Below are 24,056 nucleotides of genomic sequence, written 5' to 3'. Positions count from 1 at the left end.
GAGTGTGTGTGTGTGAGAGAGAGAGAGATAGTGAGAGACTGCGAGAGAGATAGAGAGAGAGATATATATATATAGAGAGGATAAGTGGCAGACTAGCAGAGTTAGCTAGCTATATAGTAGCTAGTTGTGGCTGGCTAGCAGAGTTAGCTAGCTATATAGTAGCTAGTTGTGGCTGGCTAGCAGAGTTAGCTAGCTATATAGTAGCTAGTTGTGGCTGGCTAGCAGAGTTAGCTAGCTATATAGTAGCTAGTTGTGGCTAGCTAGCAGAGTTAGCTAGCTATATAGTAGCTAGTTGTGGCTGGCTAGCAGAGTTAGCTAGCTATATAGTAGCTAGTTGTGGCTGGCTAGACGCAGGCAGCTCCAGAAGAGCCTGCACGGTGACTCCCACCTTCACTAGGCCCCTCTCCTCCAGGATGTGGTGGGGCAGACACAGCTTATCCTGGGAACACACAAGACACACACCAGAGTTTATGAATAGCGTTTATGAAAGGTTTGGTATGAATGTCTTACGAAGTAGTATGCATGTAAGTAGCCTGATCTTCGAGATTTGGTCTGACCAAGAGCATAGCAATTAACATTTCCCAAACGGCATTTCCCAAACGGCCTCCCTTGGTTTGCTTATGTTAGTTTGCTTACCGACAAAGTAGAAGTTCCCGTATTTTCGCAAACTCAGAAAATACTTGCATTTCTCTTGACCTGACTAGTTGCAACGCTGAAAGTGTTGCGTCACTAGGAGGGCACAGCCTGGCTATGTATGTAGTAGTGTGATGTTAGTTGTAGCGGTTTTACATCCCAAATTGGTCCGACAGCCCACAAGTCCGCCCACACTCGTACTATGCCCAAACCAAAATAATTCCTAACCCTGACCGTCATTTAAGGCATAGTCTGTCAGTATACAAATATATTAGTGGCATACATTTGTAAATATTCACTTTTAAGTTAACTGAAAAGTTAAAACTATGCCCAAACCAAAACAATTCCTAACCCTAACCGTCAGTAAAGGCATGTAGCATGTAGCTTGTAGCTACTTGTAGCTTGTAGCAGTAGCCTAAGCGTTATGCTCCTCTATGGCTTATTGTCTGACTTATGGGCTGTCGGACTAATGGGCTGTCTCAGTTGCAGATATGTACCGTCACATCATACTATTAGCATTGTAATTACATTTCTAGCAGTGCTTCTACTTCTGCAGTACTTTATACAACTCTGGAAGAGACTGCAAGGCACACAACACAGCAGGTACAACAACGTAACGATGTAAGTTGGCACAGCAGATAAGTCATTTTAACCCATTGATGCCTAATGTTGCATTGTGCAACATTGGCCCTGGCGCCTGGAGCTGCATTACGCAACATTCAGGCTCATGAGTTTTGAGGCAACTTTATTAACAATTTGTTTGAGATGAACACATTCTAATGAAATATGAGGGTGAGGGTTGCGTTTAAATGCAACTTAGTAGCCTAGAAATCTAGATGCCCCTAGTGGCCGCAAAATGAATTTGCTCCCGGGGGCATTTGCTGTAGGGGTTTTTGGCGCGGCCAGGCTAGCAACTTAGTGCATATTTCTATGTGCTTCAGAAGCTGAGATATTTAGGTTTTTATAGGTTGAGGGCAGCTTTTCTTAAAGAGGGCTCAGGCATTCAGCCCCCTTTTTTTGCAGGTGCCTTAGGCGTCAATGGGTTAATTAATGAAGCTCATTCAAAGAAAGTGAGAAATACAGTAGTCACAGTTGCTCATCAGAATTCAACACAACATTACACTACATTTGCAAATCCTTCACCCCAGAACAGCAATGACCTGTTAGTCATATTTCAACTAGAATTGACTAGACACGACTACTTTGTGTGGTGGTGTTTGTGTTTAAATGTGATTGATGCAAAAGTCTACTTTTTACTATAGAACAATTTAATACAGTGACAATACAAGTATTGTGTTCTACTATTTTGCATTACTCTGTGTATGAGGGGGAGTGGAAGTCATCATTTCTATCATGAATGAAACCCCTGGGTGTCTTTTAAAAAAAATAATAGAACAGAGTTTTCAGATACAATCGTTTTTGTCTATATTTGTCTTTCCGCCGAAGGTCTTGGAAATCAGAGTGTTTTATACTATTAGTAGATACTTACTTCAACACGAACACATACCAAAAAAATAAATAAATAAATAAATAAACTACATTCCTTTGCCTCCTCCCCTTCCATGGTCACGTTGCCAACACCCCCCAAGGCCTCTCTAGTACCCCCAAGGGCACCAGCCCCCACGTTGAGAAACACTCTTCTAGGCCCATGACATGTCTTTGAATGTTCTTGGAAATCAGAGTGTTTTTCTGCACCCGCTCTGAGAAAGCAGTTCTTATCAACCGAGCAAATCTCCTCTCTTGGGAACATCTGACCACATTATTATTCATCATGTCAGCACAGGGTGGTTTGTTGCCATGCACACCAGCCCATGAACACTATCTGATTCAGCAACTCAATCACACTCTCATCTGAACAGAGTGGCATTTACTGAATGGTACAGTAGGGCTGCACGATTATGGAAAAAATCATGATCACGATTATTTGGGTCAAAATCATAATCACGGTTATTGATTTTTGCTGATCTTTAAAAAAAATCATAACAAAATGAAATATAACCAAGAATGAGTTTCATAGGGGATGAGCAAAATAAAATGAATTATAATAATTATGTAAAAGGCAATAGCATGAAACTTTTAGCAGGACGTTCTAGAAGGTAGGTCATCATTGCCACGATTAAATCCCAATTGAAATCACAATTTCGATATCACAATTATATCACTATTTTCTATTATTTTCGATTAATTGTGCAGCCCTACTGAATGGCATGAAACTCATCTGGTCATCAACACCTCGGAGGACATTTTTGTGCGCATGTTCTCTATGTACTGGTCTAATCCAGAATAATGTAATTATATTATAGTGCGATTAAATTGAGTAATTTTTTTAATCGTGTTAATGTTTGTGAAATGACCACAAGTAGTTAAATTTTGGTGGTAATTCAGATCAAGAACCGGAACCAGGACGTTTTTAAAGATTCTTCATCATTGCTAGCGTACAAATCTAGACGCCCCTAGTGACCGCAAATTGAACTGCGGGGCAGAGCGAATGCTCACATTCCAGTTTCTTACTCCATAAAAAGAAGGTAGAAAGACTTTTAAAATAATCAGGTGTAACACAGTCATATATGTTCTAACAAACAGTTTACTTGGCAGCGGTCTGCACTCTCAGAGTACATTCTAGTTTATATATGTTTTTCGTCTTTTTATGTGGTAATTAACCAATATCAACAAACCAGTGAGATTTTTTTAGGAATGGGTATACCTTCTGTGAACTATAATATTGTTTTCATTTATAGTGCGGCCTAATGAGTACATTTTTTTATCGTGTTAATATTTGTGTAATTAATTAATACAAATTGATCGTGTTAATTCTCATTCCTATTGTAAATGTAACTTATTTCATGTTTGTATGTGCTTTGGAGGCTGTGTGCTATGTGCTTCAGGGTTTTTAAAAGGATGAAGGCACCTTTTCCCAAAAAGGGCTTAGGCATTCAGCAGCCAGTTTCTGCACAAGCCTTAGACTAAAATGGGTTCATAATGTTTATAGCATCGACCCATTATTTTCTAGGCCCATTAAATGTCAATTTTCTTCTTGGAGCAGGCGTCACTATTAATTATTTCAGTCTCTGAGGGTGCTGGCCCAAATTTCAAATTCAATGTTTCAAGAAGGAGGCTGAACCTTGCATAATAGTGTTTTTGAAACATTGGAATGTTCTTGGAAATCAGAGTGTTTTCTGCACCTGTTCTGAGAAAGCAACTCTGCTATCTTGGGCTCATCTGACAACTTAATTTGTTCATGTCAGAACAGGGTGTTCTTTGCCATGCACACCAGCTCATGTATCTGGTTCAGCAACTCTATGACGCTCTCATCTGAACAGAGTGGGATTTACTGAATGGCAGGAATAAACACCCAGGGGGAGAGACATTTGTTTGTGCATAATCCTTTCAATGAGCGTTTCCCTGTTACACACAGACAGACGCCTTGTCACACACAGACAGAGGCCTGTGAGTGAAGGACAGATTTTGTGTCCTTTTGCGTTTTCTTTTGTAATAATAATAATAATGTATAATAATAATAATAATAATAATGTAAAATAAAAATTATAATGATAATAATGATAATACTGTATAATTGAGAGGACGGTCACTAGGCTGAAAGCTTGGTCATTAACCCATTGATGCCTGATGTTGCGTTGCGCAACATTGGCCCTGGCGCCTGGAGCTGCATTATGCAACATTCAGGCTCATGAGATTTGAGACAACTTTATTAAATATCTTTGTTTGTTTGAGATGAATGGACACATTCTAATGAAAGATGAAGGTCTTAGCGTTTAAATGCCTTCTTATTGCATGTTTTTATGTGCACAGGCTGAGATATTTCGTTTTTTTATAGGCTGAGGGCAGCTTTTCTTAAAAAGGGCTCAGGCATTCTTTGTTGCAGGTGCCTTAGGCATCAATGGGTTAAAAGGAAGACAAAGGATTTAAGTGTGCACACATTTTTATTTCACAGTTTTCGTTGTTGTTTAGCACTTTACACCGTGATTGTGAATGCGGCGTACGGCGTATGTGGATGTAGGCTACATGTTTACATGTTTTGTGGTCCAGTCCTGCATGTGTTTTTGTGTTTGTCTAATGTGTTGATATGTGTTCTTTGTGTAAACGCTTAGACTCTCTGTGCAGCATACCAAATTTCTCTCTAGAAGAGACAATAAAGGCTCATCCTATCCTGTCCTACTGTAAATCCTTTGGATAGAGAAGGTAGCAATGTGGACCGCTTCAGTTTCCCCTACGGAGGTGGCATTTTTCCACCGATCACATCTCATCACGAGCGCTGTCAACATTTGAATCAGGTACATCTTCATCAATCATTTGTGACCGTGTGGCAACAGTGTTCAAAGCCTTCCTAACCTTGATTTGACACGTCATGACAAATGTGAAGAGATAAGTAGAGGCAAGCTCAGTCAGGCACGACCTATGATAAATAGTCTATTACCGGACTGGTTCTTATTACTGGAGGTTTCGAAAGGGGTAATTATAAAATTTGGTTGCCAAGACCAGTAAGCTACGGGTCTATAAATGATAACAGGATTCATAAGGGTTACCAGACTTTTATGAAAAGTTGTGTATTGAATAAAACAGCTAAATGGTCAGTGTGTGGGAGTTTTTTCAAATTTTCTGCTGAGTGACCCATGGGCCATCTCCAAATGCACCTGCCAGCTGAGGCGTGCGAAAAAAAAAACAAGTTTACAGGTGTATCAAAGGTAAGAGAAGTGTAAAATACAAGTTTACAGGTGTATCAAAGGTAAGAGAAGTGTAAAATACAAGTTTACAGGTGTATCAAAGGTAAGAGAAGTGTAAAATACAAGTTAACAGGTGTATCAAAGGTAAGAGAAGTGTAAAATACAAGTTAACAGGTGTATCAAAGGTAATATGAGTAAACAGTACCTGTGTCACGCCAAGCTTCTTGCAGGCATCTAGAAAGTTCTCCACATTCCGGCGGCACTTGGCCATGCTGAGTTTTGGCTGATGGGCAGATAACACAGACATAGGATCAAAGACAAATGTGTCAAAACAATGTTTCTATTCAATGTGGACACGATGTAGGCATGAGGTCTATTTATTATCCATTTTAATGTAAAAGTAAAATATAAATTGAAATGTAAACATAAAATGCAAAATGCAAAGTAAAGATTTAGTCCACTGTGGTTAAGAAAGCCTTGCTTGCATTACTTTATGTTTCACCCTCTCATTAACTTATTTCGTGGTTTATTATTTTGATTAATATTTAATCTATCACAAACTATTTGTGATCTTCTTAGGTACAAGGTATTAGTTACGTGTATACAGAGCTAGAGAGCTATAGCCAAGTCCTAATTCCGCCCGTCCCCCAATTCCGCCCGCCTACTTATACATAGTTAATGATGTATCCACTGTTTAAGTCAGGAATGGATATCGACACGATACGGAGTTTGTATGCTTAATATTTGAAACGGTGATGACATTTAAAACCGAGTCAAACGGCCATAAACAGCATTGTAATGAAGGGTGTCGTAACGGCAGCATGGAACTTAAATTTCACGACGACATTCTGGCTAAAAACTCGCCCTGTCCGCTTCCCTGTTTCGATTTAGGACCAAAATTATTCAACCGTTTCCACAGTAACGACCAAGCTAATCACAGTTCCTGCATCGGTAAAGCCAGGACTACAAGTGTGAACGAAATCAGCACAACAGCATGGAGGAATAATACCGGAAATACCGACGTGGCCTGAAATCAAGCAGGCGGAATTGGGAGCCTTTCGCCGGTGAATTGTGCTGAAACTAGATTGTGGACATGCTGGACATTATTGCCAAATTACGATAGAAAGGGCTACCAATGTTAGCTAATATTGCTCATTAATTAATCTACACAGTTGCCGCTATCCAAAACTATACGATAGCATAATTAAATAGTATTTGAAATAGTGATATTATCACATTTTAAGTGAAGTGATCATTGAAGTGGGCGGAATTTGGCGACCTTTCTATACTATACTCACCACTGCAGGGGAGGGCACGTGTATGCTGGCTACATAGCTACAAGGTTAGAGAGCTACATAGCTACAGGGTTAGAGAGCTACATAGCTACAGGGTTAGAGAGCCTTGAGAGCTACAGAGCTACATATCATAGCTACAGGGTTAGAGAGCCTTGAGAGCTAGAGAGCTACTCTACTCACCACTGCAGGGGAGGGCACGTGCTGGCTACAGAGCTACATAGCTACATAGCTACAGGGTTAGAGAGCTACATAGCTACAGGGTTAGAGAGCTACATAGCTACAGGGTTAGAGAGCTACATAGCTACATAGCTACATAGCTACATAGCTACAGGGTTAGAGAGCTACAGGGTTAGAGAGCTACAGGGTTAGAGAGCTACATAGCTACATAGCTACAGGGTTAGAGAGCTAGAGAGCTACAGGGATAGAGATCATTGAGAGCTAGAGAGCTACAGGGTAGAGCCCAGAGAGCTAGAGAGCTAGAGAGCTACAGGGTTAGAGAGCCTTGAGAGCTACAGAGCTACAGAGCTACAGAGATAGAGATCATTGAGAGCTAGAGAGCTAGAGAGCTACAGGGTTAGAGAGCCTTGAGAGCTACATAGCTACAGAGCTACAGGGTTAGAGAGCTACAGAGCTACAGAGCTACAGAGCTACAGGGTTAGAGAGCTAGAGAGCTAGAGAGCTAGAGGCCGAGAGAGCCTTGAGAGCTAGAGAGCTACTATACTCACCACTGCAGGGGAGGGCACGTGTATGCTGGCTACAGAGCGGGGCTTGATGTGATTGGCCAGGTGACACAGGACTACGCCGTCCATCAGCGCTGCCCCCACGTCGTCCGGCAGCAGCACCTTCAGCCGAGACTCCAGATTCTAGAAAACACAACACATTAGAGTTGAATAGAACTGACACAGTACATCAGTGGTTCCCAAACTTATGTGTAGACCTCCTTGGTGGTTCCCAAACTTATGTAGACCTCCCCTTTTGGACTGAAGAATGTTTTTGCGATTTTGTTTCATGGATATTTGAGCAGCCTCAGCTGCGGGCAGGGAGGTGGGACCAAGCCCCTCTTCCAAACTGACACCCAGACAGAAAAGATACTTTAAAAAACATTAACAGGACTCCATAGTCATGTTCAAATATAACCGAAAACCGTTGCAGAAACTTTTTCCTATTGGATCAAGTAGGCAGACATACTTGTACTTTTGTACTCAAAAAGTACATTTAGAAGTTAGTACTTATGACTTTTACTTAAGTACATTTTTGGTGTACAACTTTTACATTCACTTGAGTATTTTGTTTTCACAGGGTACTTCTACTTTTACTTAAGTACACAACTTCAGCACTTCTTCCACCTCTGCCTTTATTTGACAGGATAGAGAAGACACAGTGTGAGAGAGAGAGATGGAGTAGGGTTGGGACATGACCCAGGCTGGACCCGAACCGGGCTCCCCTCCGCTGCTCCCCTCCGCCATGTACTGCTGTTTGCGGAGCTCTAAATTAACACCAGCCAACCGGCCAAATGCTGTTGTCTTGCTTTAAGACAAGTTAAAAGAGGGAGCATGTCGCTAAGCTAGTGAAAGTCAATGCTACATGCTACACGGATCCATTGACTTTCACTAGCTTAGCGACATACTCCCTCTTTTAACTTGTCTTAAAGCAAGACAAAGCTTAACATGAAAAATAAGACACTTTATCACCTTTATAAACCCCGGCCAACGATTTTAACTGTATTAAGCCCCAAAATAGTGGCATACCCCTTTAATGTGAGGGCGATTAAAAAATGAGATTGGCAATTACTTTTCAAGGAAACATACATAAAGGAAACATGGCACCAGATCAGTGGCTCCTGTTGTGTACTGGGGAGCCTTTTGAACCTTTATTTGACAGGATAGAGAAGACACAGTGTGAGAGAGAGAGATGGAGTAGGGTTGGGACATGACCCAGGCTGGACCCGAACCGGGCTCCCCTCCGCTGCTCCCCTCCGCCATGTACTGCTGTTCGCAGAGCTCTAAATTAACACCAGCCAACCGGCCAAATGCTGGTACAATTTCAGTTTGGCTGGTAGAAAACACCAACTTACTAGCCACTTTGACCCGTTAGCAGTGTTGCCAGATGTGTCTGATCAAATCCCGCCCAAAAGGTTCTCAAAAACCGCCAAAATGCGCTAAATTCCGCCCAAATTCAACAAATTGCACTGATTTCTATGGGCCCAAAATGACAGAAAAAAAACTACAAATGGCCAATTTTTCCTGTTTTTACCCGCAGACGGCCATCCCAAGTAGCCCAATTGGTCGGGTAACCGCCTAATCTGGCAACACTGCCCGTTAGTGCGTGTGTGTTTGGCTAGTCGGACTTACATCTACAGCTACAAGCCATTTTGGCTGGTGGTGAGAAAAGGTTAATTTACTGTTACTGTTAATTTACTGTTACTGTCCGTATATGGTTGGGAGCATTAGTGCTCTGTGCCACAACACACCCAGCATAATGAGAAGGAAACAAAATACAGTAGCTCTACAGTGCAAAAAGTGCTCTACTATAAAACGAAACAGTGGTGAATAATCAACCCACTAGGCATAAGACAGAGATGAAACCCACACAAGTCTATTTCAGGACCTGACTTGAGTTGCCCTGAAGTTCATTTTAGTGGAAGACCACCGCAGGCAATAGCCAGTAAAGGAAGAACTTGGCGAGACACCCATAAAATCTCCGGGAAGCTTGTGTTGTCATGGCGATGACTAGCCTCTTGAGAAGGATGGACCGTACGGGAATGTCAGTCGATGTGGCAACAAGCCGTAGCAGGCCGGGAAAAGATCAACAGTGGCGAGTACCTCAGCAGTTTATGTTGACAGTATGGGCTTGTGGCCTGAGGGGGTGGCCATTCGATTCCAGACATCGCCTGGTTGGGTGTGTGTGTGTGTGTGTGTGTGTGTGTGTGTGTGTGTGTGTGTGTGTGTGTGTGTGTGTGTGTGTGTGCGTGTTTGCGTGTGCGTGAGTTTGTGTGCGTGTGTGTGTGTGTGTTTGTGTGTGTGTGTGTGTGTGTGTGTGTGTGTGTGTGTGGGGTGGGGGTGGGCATTTTAAAGCGGAGAGGGTGTTAAAACATGATGCTGAGGGCACATTCCTGAACTCCATTCGTGCCTTGCATTGAGAAATCCAGCGCAAGTAGCCGATGCTAACATTTGGCTTTTGCTGTGGTTCACCAGGGCATAATTTAGCCATCTTTATAAATATCTACTTTCCACCCATTTACGATGCTAAAAGTTGCCCAAAACTTAAATCCCTAGAGTCGCGGGTTGTGACATGTAAAACGAGGCATCGAGAACGTTGCTACTGCACAGTTAGTTTAGAAACAGGGCCGTTTGTAGAGGCTGCGTCACAGCCTGGCTACAGCCTGCACCATAGAAAGGTCTACAGTTACACTGTCATCAGGTCGCCGTGGCGAATCAAATGGTATGAAACAGATACGTTGTTGGTATGATTGTCCGCCGCAGTCAAAATTTGCTCCTCATTTGGATAATATTAAACTTGGTCGAATAATTTCGCTCCTGTTCACTTGCCTTCACGTCCCTCATAAGAGTGAATCGCTTCGCTTGGCCAAATTCACGTCTATGTGTCCCTATAGCATGATGCGCCTCTCTGAGGGTAATAGTCCAGCGGATGGGACACACAAAAGGGCCTTATCGTGCACTTTTGAGTAAAAGCATGAAAATCGGTACACATATCCTTCTTGATATGCTGATTAATGTTAGCGTTGGAGGCGTCGCGAAAAATGCATCGTTTTCAAGATGGCCGCCAAATTCAATATGGCCGACCCATATTAATGAATCTACCTGATATTTGGTAGTAAAAGCATGAAAAACGGTACACATATCCTTCTTGATATGCTGATTAATATTAGCATTGGAGATGTAGCGAAAAATGCATTGTTTTCAAGATGGCCGCCAAATCCAGTATGGCCGACCCATATTAATGAATCTACCTGACACTTGGTATTAAAAGCATGAAAATTGGTACATATATCATTCTTGATATGCTGATTAATATTAGCATTGTAGGCATTGCGAAAAATTTAGCATTTTTAAGATGGCCGCCAAATCCAATATGGCCTACCCATATTAATGAATCTTCTTGACACTTGGTATTAAAAGCATGAAAATCGGTACACATATCATTCTTGATATGCTGATAAATATTACCATTGGAGGCATTGCTAAAAATGCTGTATTTTCAAGATGGCCGCCACATCCATTATGGCCAACCCATATTAATGAAGCTACCTGACAGTTTGTAGTAAAGGCATGGAAATTTGTGCACAGTTACTTTTTTTATATTTTGATTGATAAAAGAACTCGATACTTTGCAAAAAAGTTTACATTTCAAGATGGCTGCCAAATCAAATATGGCAAACGCATTTTAATAAATCCTTCAGGCACTTTTAGTAAAACCATGGAAACTGGTGCACATTTACTTCTTGATGTGCTCATTAATATTAGAAATTGAGGCATTGTGGGAAAAAACACATTTTCAAAATGGCCAACTAAGATAGTGTTTATAAGAAAATACATATTTTTCTACAAAAATATTTTGGCATTGCATATAATAAACACTCACAAAATACCATTGAAAATGATTAAACATTCTTGGCATGTTATCAAATGAAGTGATGCATATGTTATGGTTTTGCCCAAACTGTGTCTGCCACCACCACAATAGATTATTTTCTGCAATGTGATAACTTTAGAATAGGTGCAAGAGTTTGCACCACCTCTTGTGTTCTACCACTCTATAATATGTACATGAATTGAAGTGTTAAAGCCTTACACTTTGAAGATTGTTGACTTTGTTTGCATTATAGGTTTTGTACAGATGGACAGATATGTATGAAATGTTCTCTGCTAATACTCTTCAATTGGTACAATGATTGCATTCTGGAGGCCTCAAATAGGTAATACGGCAGTAGCGTTATGTACAAATCCAAGACTTTTGAGGGGCTTGTGGGATGTACAGCACCTCTAGCGCTTAGTGATAACTGCATAGGCCTTGTACAAATTCCAAAAGGGCCAGGATTTCAAGATTGCTAGACAGAAAGTTAACTTGATTTGTTAATTCATGGACATTTTATGATTGCTTACTTCAAAGAAACTAATTGTTGATGACTACTTCTAGCTGCACAAGGTTTTCAAATAAACTGCAATCCTGCACCCAATGCAAGTTGTATGGTAAGCTTATATCTTGCCTGGTTAACACAAGTTGATCTCACAAGTGATATAATCTGGTGGTTATGCAATTTCTCATAGTAAAGTTGTGATTTACGATTGCCCATGGCAGTTTATAGGTCGTTAAGAATGTGGTATTTGGCATATGTGTAGCCCATATCCAATCATGTCAGTTGTATCTATTCAAACAAACTGCAGCCATCGCCTTTACACCCCTACTCTTTCTCCTGATTGCACCCCAAGATCTGGTACCCTCACTGAGGGATGGAATCCATGCTACATTTCAGATCAGAACAATTGTGTAAAGTAGTAGGATTTCACAGGTTATGGTATACACTATGGTCAACATCAATCAAACTGCCAATAATGCCTAATTTAAAGATTGACATAAACTTTGAATAAATGGTGAATGGCACAGTTGGAAGATGATGGCCATCAAAAAGTCAACTCAGGGTATGTAAAATATAACTTGAGTGAAAAGTTTACATGTACAGTATTAGGATTCATTTCTAGACCAGGATAATGATGTGAAGATTTGGCGTGTGTGTGTGTGTCTGTCTGTCTGTGTCTGTGTCTGTGTCTGTGTCTGTGTCTGTGTCTGTGTCTGTGTCTGTGTCTGTGTCTCGCGTGACAACCGGTGCCGTACGGCAGTCTGCACACTGTGCACAGCTGGTGTGTGAATGTGTATGTATGCGTGTATGTCTTTTTTCAAAGCGCTTTGAGTAAACTTCATAGTTGTGATACTGTGCTACATAAATACATATTGCAATGTATTGTATTGTAATATGGGTCAGTCATATTTGATTTTTGTTCATGGCCCCTAATATGAATAAGCATCTAATGTAAAGAAGTAACTATGTGTACCAATTGTCATGCTTTTACCACAAATTACCAGGTAGTTAATATGGGCTGGCCATATTTGATTTGGCGGCCATCTTGAAAACAATGATTTTTTTCCCGCGACGCCTCCAATGCTAATATTAATCAGCATATCAAGGACATGTGTACCGATTTTCATGCTTTTACCACCAAGTGTCAGGTAGATTCATTAATATGGATTGGTCATATTGGATTTGGCGGCCATCTTGAAAATGATGATTTTTTTTGTGACTCCTCCAATGCTAATGTTAATCAGCATATCAAGAAGGATATGTGGACCGATTTTCATGCTTTTACTACCAAGTCTCAGGTAGATTCATTAATATGGGTCGGTCTTATTGGATTTGGCGGCCATCTTGAAAATGATGAATTTTGCGCAACGCCTCCAACGCTAAACTTAATCAGCATATCAAGAAGGATATGTGTACCGATTTTCATGCCTTTACTACCAAGTGTTAGGTAGATAGGTAGATTCATAAATATGAATTGGCCATATTGGATTTGGCGGCCATCTTGAAAATTAATAAATTTTTCATGACTCCTCCAATGCTAATGTTAATCAGCATATCAAGAAGGTTATGTGTACCGATTTTCATGCTTTTACTACAAAGTGTCAGGTAGATTCATTAATATGGGTCGGCCATATTGGATTTGGCGGCCATCTTGAAAACGATGCATTTTTCGCGACGCCTCCAACGCTAACATTAATCAGCATATCAAGAAGGATATGTGTACCGATTTTCATGCTTTTACTCAAAAGTGCACGATCAAATCACCCATCCGCTGGACTATAAGGGCTCAAATTCGCAATGCAAAGGGTGTGAAGGGTCGCCGATGATCCCCAGTGCTTTTCTTCTAATATTGTCTATCATATCGTATCGCATCATAACAAACAATGAGACAAGAAAACTGCACAGCCAAGTAAGAGCTGCTAGCAGCTACTGTCATTTCTGCTCATGTTGTTTTTTCGTAGGAGATGTCTCTAGCATTTTTCATGCTTAATTTACATAAACAAAATATATTCAAAGGAATGCTGAAATGTAAACGCCCTATCCAGCTCTTTCTTTGGAAAATTGGGTTTTGGGAAAGTTACCGTTCTCTAAATTAACTCCAAATGCAGGGAAGGGAAAACAATCTTTGAGGAGGGCCTTTTCTAAAGCCTTGACAATTAGATGTCCATCCCCTCGCTGGGAAGTATTCTGGAGAACAGAATGGAAAGACTGACTTAATTGTGTTGCGGCAGAAACAATCACTTAAAAGGCTGAATCAGTATCTAGTAAACAGTGTGTTCACAATGTTGCCAGATTGGGCGGGTGCCTGCCCAATTGGGCTACTTTGGATGAGCATCTGCGGGTAAAAGTGGGAAAAATTGGCCATTTGGCCATTTTTTTCAGGCGTTTTGGGCCCACAGAAGTCAATGTAATTTGTTGAATTTGGGTGGAATTTAGTGCAATTTGGCGTTTTTTGAGACGCTTTTGGGCGGGATTTGGTCAGACACATCTGGCAACACTGTGTGCTCATGTTTCAGTGTGTTCATGAAAATTCCGGGATGATACCGCTGCACTCTGCGGTCCTCATTCAAAACATCCTCTTTCAAAACATCCTCCTTCCAAAACACAACACGCAACAGTGGCGGTGTCATCTGAGGACTTTAGTATGTTATGTGGCGGGTCTCCGAGTTGTAATTGAAGTCAGCATTAAAGATGGGCTGGAGGGGGGGGGAGTACGGCCCGGGGACTGGTGTAGAACTTTGTCAGACGTTGCAGAACCAACCAGCTGCAGCTGAACACCACCAAAACCAAAGACATGGTGGTTGACTTCAGGCGGACCACCCCACCCCTGGTGCCTGTCCCTATTGAGGCACTGGAGATAGTCTGCTCGTACAAGTACCTGGGTGTACATCTGGACAATAAACTGGACTGGTCTCAACTCAACTCACAAGCACTGTACAAAAAGGCCAGAGCGGGTTCTACTTTCTGAGGAAGCTTCAATGTCTGTGTGATGGAGTGACCATCACCAGGATTGTGGGTGTGTTCTGACTGTCACGCCAACGAGCCTGGCTGATGGTGTAGCGGTCAGAGCCTCAGGAGCCTCAGAAGGTCTGGGTCCGAGTCCCGACTGGGCAACTCTACTCTCCTTCGCTACAAATGGTGCCAGAAGTGAAAGGGCCTATTTTTAAAAAGAACAAAAAGGGGATTTTAAGTGCACAGACATTTTCTTTCAATTATACACAGTTTTTTGTTTATGTTTGGCACCTTTTAATCGAGAGTGCGGTGGGATACGGTTAAACACAGAAGTGGGAGGGCTACCATGAGGGCATTGGAAACATACCCATTTTGTGTGAGCCTTAATTCCATGTGAGGGACCCCCATGATTGGTGCCCCTGGTGTGAGGGGCCCCAGTGATGGTTGAAGCCTTTCCTCACCTGGTGCAGCAGGTAAACTGTAAAGGTGCAGGTATGCTTGCTGCGAGCTGTAAATTATGCGCGTCACCGCAAGCAACCGACAGCACATGCTTGCTTCAAAAGCACTTGACCAAGACGCGAAATACTGACGGTATCATCCAGGGGGCAGAGAGCACGCAGCATTGGGATGTGCACATTGGGAACACAGATGGCAAGGAAAACAACAAAACAAAAAGAGGGGCTCCCTGGGCAAGGAAATAATACTGCTACTACTCCTTTTTCAAAGTGCAACAAGGAAGTATGATCACAAATGTTTGAAATTTCGGACAAACTCAATGAGACGCTCTTAAAAGTTGCTGCCATTGTCGTGTTCATATCAAGCACACGCGTGGAACTGCGCAGTCCATATTACGATCGCCCCCAGCGAGTTTGAAGATATTGCACCTGACGCACGCATTTGGCTGCCGTGTCCAACGCGTGCGAAATTGACATTAAATACGCACGTTAACGCGTTCATGAACGAATCGTGCACGAGCTCGCGTATCTTGCAGCAAGCATACCGGCACCTTAAAGCCTTTCCTCACCTACAGCAGGTAAACTGTAAAGCCTTTCCTGACCTGGTGCAGCAGGTAAACTGTAAAGCCTTTCCTCACCTACAGCAGGTAAACTGTAAAGCCTTTCCTCACCTGGTGCAGCAGGTAAACTGTAAAGCCTTTCCTCACCTACAGCAGGTAAACTGTAAAGCCTTTCCTCACCTACAGGAAGTAAACTGTAAAGCCTTTCCTCACTTGTCTCAGCAGGTAAACCAGAGATTCTTTAACCCCTTGAGACGCGGCTTTATAAATTAGCTGTTACCAGAATGGCAATAACCAAGTTGTAGTGTATTACTAAAGGCCCCGTGCACTGGCATAGTAGTGTAGTACTATAGTAGTTAGCGTTCAATGTCTATTACAGCGTGCCACAGGAGGTACGGCGCGCATTAAGGGGCTACGTATACATCACTGTGGCACTTTCATATTCTAGCATTTCAATTACCTTCCCCCTCCACCCCTATCCCTATCCCTATCCCTTGCCTGCACCAATATTTCGTTTAATGTGGCCGAACCGGGTGAAACATTTTTGTCAGTCCGTCGACAAACGCCTCCTTATAGTGCCACACAGCACGATTCAGTCACAGTAAGGGGCTACAAACTGAGCCAATCTTTTGAACCGCTCTTTGAAAGGAACGAGCCACCAAGATCCAGACCCTGTCAAGGAGCCACAAATCCCCTCCTCTAGTGTGGTGGGTGGGCGGTGATGAAGTGCATTCAGAGCTTATTTCCTTATGTCTCTCTACTCTCTCTGGGTAAACTGTAAAGCCTTTCCTCACCTGGTGCAGCAGGTAAACTGTAAAGCCTTTCCTCACCTACAGGAAGTAAACTGTAAAGCCTTTCCTCACCTACAGCAGGTAAACTGTAAAGCCTTTCCTCACCTACAGCAGGTAAACTGTAAAGCCTTTCCTGACCTGGTGCAGCAGGTAAACTGTAAAGCCTTTCCTCACTTGTCTCAGGAAGTAAACTGTAAAGCCTTTCCTCACCTACAGGAAGTAAACTGTAAAGCCTTTCCTCACCTGGTGCAGCAGGTAAACTGTAAAGCCTTTCCTCACCTACAGCAAGTAAACTGTATTTCCTTATGTCTCTCTACTCTCTCTGGGTAAACTGTAAAGCCTTTCCTCACCTGTCTGAGCAGGCGTATCTGCTCCATCTCTTCCCTCACCTGTCTCAGCAGGCGTATCTGCTCCATCTCTTCCCTCACCTGTCTGAGCAGCCGTATCTGCTCCATCTCTTCCCTGAGGTGTTCCATCTTCCGGCGCATGGTGAAGCTGGGGTCCAACGTGTTGTACTCCCGACTGCCACGAGAGAAAGCTGCAAACCAAAACACAAACAAGGATGATTGGATTATGTATTGTACTGTATGCATTATGTGTAAGTAAGTAGTAGTAGTAGTACACCACGCTCTCCCGTGTGGTGTGTCTCCAGTTGAACAAACCATACATTGAGGAGGTGCATCACACTTGGTTCTTCTTTTCTTTGTAATTCTTTTAATTTTTTTACATACCAGCAGAAAAGCAGACCGCTGCTCTTCTCCAGTCTGCTTTTCTGCTGCTCTGTAAAAACTAAACAATTTAAAAAGAAGAAAAAACAGCCGAGTGCAATCCACATCTTCATTCTGCTGTAAGACCACTAGTACTCATTTACACACATGCCCTTCTCCCTACACAGTCTCACCCCAAGTAGTCAATTTTTGACTACTCAATTTTTGACACCCCAAGACTGCAATTTTTGACGTCTTGGGTATTCCTTCCACGTCACATTTTGACTATGTCCTCAAAGGCGCCCCCTTGTGGCAGCATAACGTCATTGAGGTTAGGTTTAGGAATAGGTTTAGGGTTAGGCCACATAGTCAAAATGTGACGTGGAAGGAATACCCAAGACGTCAAAAATTGCCGTCTGGTCCAAGGTAGTCAGAAATTGACTACTTGGGGTGAGACTGCGTTGCCTTCTCCATGTCTCCTGTCTGAACAAAAGTGAAGACATCATTATCATTACAATCATTACACAGAGGTAGAAGTAGAAGAAAGAAGAAGACAGTAGAATTCCAGCTACGGATGTAATTGCCACACTAGAGGGTATGCTATTGCATTGCATATTTGTAACCATGTAATATCATACCACTAGTGTTGTAATTACAGCCATAACAGCACTTCTACTTCTACTGACTTTATACATCTCTGACCACACACTGATTCTGCTACCAGATTTATTACACGATTTGACCAGGGGTGCATTTCTTCCATTTCTGGGGTGCATTTCTTACAACCAAAGTTGCTTACTACATTAGCTACTTTGTTGTTTTCAATGCATTTTCCCATTGGCAACTACCGAAGTTGCTAACAGGCTAACAACTTCTCTTTTGAGAAATGCACCCCTGGTTAGCAGTTTACTTGGTTGTAATGCAAATTCCCATAGGGAAACCAAGAAAGTTGCTAGCTGGTTAGCAACGATGCTTTCGAGAAATGGGGTCCAGTGCAGCGTTCTGCAGGTGTTTACTGTACCTTCAAGTGAAAAGAGAAGTCCGCGACACTGCTTGTCTATTTATGATTTAAGATTTAATCGAGCAACGTTTCGACCTTCAGGTCTTCATCAGGCAAAGTGACTTTGCCTGATGAAGACCTGAAGGTCGAAACGTTGCTCGATTAAGACAAGCAGTGTCACAGACTTCTCTTTTCACTTGGATTTACTCTCATTTACTCTGCACCTGGCCCATCGGGTGGGATGTGCACACATTTACTGTCATTGTCCTGCACCTGGCCCATCGGGTGGGATGTGCACACATTTACTCTGCACCTGGCCCATCGGGTGGGATGTGCACACATTTACTCCTCTGAACGTTTACTGTACCTTCCCCATCAGTTCTCTCCTCAAACTCTCCAAGTATCTCTCATAACTTATACATGAAATGCTTTTGTGCAGTTTGACGACTAAGTATTGAATAGTGAAATGTATTCAACTACAACTTCATGTTTTATTTTCGATATTTTCCCACAAATGAAGTAGGCTGTGCGGTTTCAGTCCAGCAGTGAGCCCATTAGATTTCATAATCATCAGAAATGATTGAAACGTCAAACAAACATTTAGAACACGATAGAAAGAGTACCGGTGTGCTTATTCATATGCTTATTCATTCTCATATTCACCTTTTTCTATGCTCAAGTGTGTGTGTGTGTGTGTGTGTGTGTGTGTGTGTGTGTGTGTGTGTGTGTGTGTGTGTGTGTGTGTGTGTGTGTGTGTGTGTGTGTGTGAGAGAGAGAGAGAGAGAGAGAGAGAGAGAGAGAGAGAGAGAGAGAGAGAGAGAGAGAGAGAGCTCTGCCCTGCAGCTGAATTCATGTAACAGTGAGTTACGTGTATATACACAGTATGTGTAAGGATGTGTGCAATGTCTTCTGTATTTATGTATGTATGTATGCTACTTGACACCTTCCTTTCCCCCTGGGATCAATAAATTATACTCTACTCTACTCTACTCTACTCTACTCTACTACTCTACTCTACTCTACTCTACTCTACTCTACTCTACTCTAAAACAGGATTTTTACGGTAAGTGGGTTTTAATGACCTCACTCCTATAGCTTGCACAAAGCAGAAATGCCAAAGAAACACCCCAAAATAAATAGCACAATTGCGATGGCGTTCTAATGGCCTCAGTGCATCTGTATGTATTTTGACAGTAAATCACAGCCGTGTGACACAAAGGTTTCTTAGCAATCAGCACTTGGATGGCGTTCAAGGAATGTGTGATGTGAATACTCAGTTGCAGTTCCATGGAACAGGAGGCCTGTTCTAATAGGCTACCTCCTTCCTTCCAACTGAGTTCACTTCCAATAAAGCGTCTGCCCAAAATATCACAGAGTGCAAGTCATGGAGATGGAGTTTTAACAATCTGGGAACTTTCGACCTCAAATGTGTGGCAATGAAATAGAGCAGGGCTGGCTGGAGGGGGGAGAGAAATAGGGCCCGGGCACTTTTGGCTTAAAGTGATACTGTCCCATTTTTGGAAATAAGCTTATGTTACACCTCCCCTTGAGTTAAATAATAGGGTTTTACCGTTCTCCTGTACTTCCAACCGTTTTCTAGTTATGGCAGTGCACATTTCACCTCCAAGCTAACAGTTAACATTGAGTCCTATGAGACCAGTTAGCCGCGAACTGGTCTCATAGGACTCAATGTGATATTGCGATAACGCTACATTTTCGATATATTGTGCAGCCATACTTCTTCCTGTTAGCGTGATGGCTAAACCGTCTTTGAGGTTTGTGGCGTTCATCAGGCCTTAAGAGCCAGTGAGTCCCTTCCCTATTCACAGCCTCAGACATTGTTTTTGAGGAGAGGATGGAAACATTGACGTTGGTGGTGTTTCAAGAACAACACAGCCACTCGTGTGCAATGTCACTGAAACAACATGCCCTGGTGGTACATACACTGGATTGTGTTCCACCTGGAACACAATTCCCAGTAAAATTAGAGAACTGCCAACAGTAAACTCTTTTAGTAAACAGTTAAAATTATGGCTACTGGATTATCAATGCTGTCAACATAATCTTACATAGTTACTACTGGCACCTGTTTAACTTATTGGGTATTGTATTTTGTAATTGTATTTTGTATTATACATTTTAAAATGTGTGTTTATTTTTGAGTCTCTTTTTTTACAACTGTGTGCAATAACTGTGTATTTTTAGTTTTGTTTTAACTTTGTCTTTTTTAAGGAACATCAAACCTGTCAAGGGACAAAAGACGGAAATCAGCCTCTTGGCTACAATCTTGTATATTTAGCATTTTTGTTTAAATGCTGGCAATATATGCTGTCCCTTCCTTAAATAAATAAACTTGTAAACTTGCTCATCGTTCGGGTTCTGTGCAAAGATATTGAGGACAGCTGTGTGCGGATGTTTAGGGAGTTCAGCTTTAGATCAGAGGGTTGTAGGTTCAAATCTCTCTGTGTGCCACGAACCTCAGCTCGCATCGCTCCAGGCACTGTAAAAAGCGTGAGAGTGTAGCAGTGTAATACCTACATAAGTAAATATAATAGTGGTAATATAATAATGGTTCAAGGTTATGCAAGAGCCAGTGAACACCCGATTCCATGGAAGAGCAGAGCGCTTGTTTGTTTTAGTCTCCTGTACTCTTTTTCCAACCAATCGTCTATGACTCAGACACCTGCTCACATTACACGGCTCAAAAGAAAAATACAAGCCACAGAGATAAAAATAGTTTGTGGCACGGTGGGTTGGTACTGTACGGTGGGTTGCTCATCTATGGGGGCACAGAGAGGAAGCAGATGTGATCTGCGGCCGCATGCAGGTGCACGGCAATAACTTATTTTTTACTGCATTTTATGATGAATGATCTTTTTATTGCATATAGATTGTTTTATAGCCTATTGTCAAACTTGCATCTCCCTCTCTCTCTCTCTCTCTCTCTCTCTCTCTCTCTCTCTCGCTCACTCTGACACACATGTGTGAAATTGTTGTTCTCTCTCCCTCTCTCATTGCCGATTCCCTAAAAAACATTTGGGAAGCTCCATCCATGTGTCCGTGAGACAATGGCATGGGGGGAAATAGACAAGCATTCAAGCACTCGCTACAACTACAGTGGTGTAGTCTACTTTTTTATGGTGGGTATACTGTATATTGAAGCATTTTTTGAAGTGGGTATACTGTATATATTTGTGCCATTCAAAATAATGGATCAATCAATTTTGAGTGGGTATACTGAAATCCCTGAAATTTAGAAGTGGGTATACTCCGTCTACCCGCACTCTACATAGACTACACCACTGCTACAACTACAGTTCAGTCGCCGGTCATCTTGTCATAGCCTACAGCATAGGTGGCTAACCCGCGGCTCTCGAGCCGCATGCGGCTCTTTGCCTGGTGTCTTGCGGCTCTTGCGTTCATGTCCAAGTTTGTGTTTATGTCCCATAGGCAATATGCATTGGAATTGCGCACACAAAGTTGATTAGAACTATGGCAAATAAGTGCCCTGTGGTCTTGGTACAGCAGAAGGCCTTGCCTAAATGTGTCCTGAATGATCACGTTGGTGTGTGACATTTGTTACTTCAAATACAAGACGTGATTTAAGCCTATGTTCTAAAAATAGCGCTTTAAAAAGTGAACGCGTCTTTCGCTGACTAGACAAAATAGCGGCAAAAATGTTTTAACCTGAAATATTTGGCCATCACTCCTCAATAAGGTTAAGAACATGTGCTATCCATATTTGTAGATTCTATCGCTCGGATAGGCCTATGGCGGTTAAGTGCAAATGATATGAAGAGAAAGGCGTCTGGAGCAGAGATGCGCCGAGAATATCTGTCCTGCTCTGCGCTCTGTTAGGAGGGGTGTTCATGGCTATTGACCCGAATGTGAAATTATGTTTTTGGTTTAAAATCGTCTTACTTTCTCGGGCTATAGACAAAATAGCGCCAAAAATAATGTTCTATCCTGGTTTTCGCTGTGAATGTCGGCCGTGGTCTATCAGCCATTGTCAAAGCGGCGCGGGCAGACAGCGTGCAGGTGGGAAACAATTTCAATCGACTTGTCGCTTGTCCGCGCTCAGTTTAGTCTCAAAAAGAAAACTTTGGTTTTTCCCCTGGCCCCCTGTCAGCACCCGCTGAAACATTAATGTGGAAAATGAACGGCGATTTGACGAACCACCTAGTTAATTTTATATGGTGTTGTCAGACATCCAATGATCATCTGTGCGCAAGAAAGCGGTGCCTGTGCGCCTAACCCCCGAATGAGCTAAGAGAGGCGGAGAATCTTTGTGCCGCGTTACTTCGTGCTCTGTTATAAAGAGTGCTCATGGAAATTATGCTGTGAAACGTGTTTTATTAAAATATGAAAGAATTTATGAACATAATTTTGACCTGTGTACCCTTGTCTTCTTATGTAAAACAACATTTTTATCTTGAAAAAAACTTTCCCCCAAAAAAATTGAAGCAGTAAAAAAAAAGGGGGGGTCATCTTATATTCAGGATTGCCTTTGCTTAATTGCCATTAAATTGGAGTGTAACATCAATCTGACATTGTGTGTGTGTGTGTGTGTGTGTGTGTGTGTGTGTGTGTGTGTGTGTGTGTGTGTGTGTGTGTGTGTGTGTGCTTGTGCGTGTGTGTGTGTGTGTGTGTGTGTGTGTGTGTGTGTCTGTGTCTGTGTGTCTATGTGAGAAAGGAAGAGATGGTTGATGTTCATGCTCATGTGTTGTGTATGCTGGTCTGTGGTGCGAGAAGGATGGGTGATGCCCATGTTGGTGGGTGTGCGCATGTTTATATGCCCGTGTGATGTTTGTGTGCCGATGTGGCTCTTTGCTGTGACACATTACAAAATGTGGCTCTTGTTCTCCGACTGGTTGGCCACCCCTGGTCTACAGCCTATGTCTGCATTTCAGGACTGCAACTTGAGACATATCAACAGGTTCACTCCTTAGTTAAGGTGAAATATTACCAAAGTTGCACTTCACTCTCCTGTTTTCAGTGGGCTTATTGGCTTTCCTCTTTGATTATCTTTAGAGCTAGCCTACTTTCTCTACGTGGCAGTGTAACACGCGATTTGTTGTGTCAGGTTCACAATATGTGTATCGAAAACAGAAAGAAGACCATTAAAAGTAGCTTTATACTTTCAACTTAGGACATTTTGGGCACAAAACAAATGCATCAGAAACAGATGAGCCAGGACCAATAGGAGCGAACTGGGCCAAAGGAGCATGCGGTGGAATTGAAATGCCAGTCACTTTGCGCACCAAATCAAAAACTTGTAACAGTATGCTATGCAGAGTGCTCCAGGCAGCGATGTGACTGATTCTCGCCTGAGGTGAAGCCGACAAACCCAGACTAATGCGGTCGTAACAAAAAACTAATCATAGGCACTTGATGTGTATCATGGTACCTGACATTTGCTTGGCATGACATGCGTAAGCTTGTGTAACGGACGTTGTCGTTAGCATTCCATAGGGGTGATTAAAGGAGAGTTCTCAATTGACAAGACACGACATGTAATGTGTAGGCTAACAATGTTCATTTAAGTACAGGAGACGGCATGTAATGTGTAGGCTAACAATGTTCATTTAAGTACAGGAGACATGTAATGTGTAGGCTAACAATGTTCATTCAAGTACAGGAGACAGGGATGAAGGCTCAGTGCGAACAGCTTGTTCTTCTCCAATCACACGACACACAATGGACAACGGCAGGCATCAGACAGAACCATGGACCATGTTTGGACGCACTGCAGGGCTCTACATTAGCATCTGGCCAGTTGGCTGTTGCTAACCTTTAAGAGGGTGGGTTTTTGAGCATTCTATAAAAAGAATGCGTTCTATAACAATGCAAGGTTCTATAGTTCCAAATGTTATTGAATGACGC

General features: G+C 42.3%; 1 protein-coding gene across 3 annotated transcripts in view; it reads right to left on the bottom strand.

The window, feature by feature from the left end:
- Positions 1 to 216: 216 nt before the first annotated feature.
- The window catches only part of lrch2 (leucine-rich repeats and calponin homology (CH) domain containing 2), an 81,242-nt gene continuing 57,402 nt past the window's right edge, over positions 217 to 24,056 (bottom strand). For all 3 annotated transcript variants that reach the window (XM_063202731.1, XM_063202732.1, XM_063202733.1), the window contains 4 exons: positions 16,895 to 17,004; positions 7,336 to 7,473; positions 5,521 to 5,598; positions 217 to 439 (listed from right to left, as the gene is read on the bottom strand). In XM_063202731.1, the coding sequence (XP_063058801.1) occupies positions 320 to 439; positions 5,521 to 5,598; positions 7,336 to 7,473; positions 16,895 to 17,004 (446 nt within the window). In that variant the 3' untranslated portion in view covers positions 217 to 319. The remainder of the gene's footprint in view (positions 440 to 5,520; positions 5,599 to 7,335; positions 7,474 to 16,894; positions 17,005 to 24,056) is intronic.

Source organism: Engraulis encrasicolus, chromosome 7 (genome assembly GCF_034702125.1).
Source record: "Engraulis encrasicolus isolate BLACKSEA-1 chromosome 7, IST_EnEncr_1.0, whole genome shotgun sequence".
NCBI lineage: Eukaryota > Metazoa > Chordata > Actinopteri > Clupeiformes > Engraulidae > Engraulis > Engraulis encrasicolus.
This window is presented reverse-complemented; position numbering and strand designations above follow the sequence as displayed.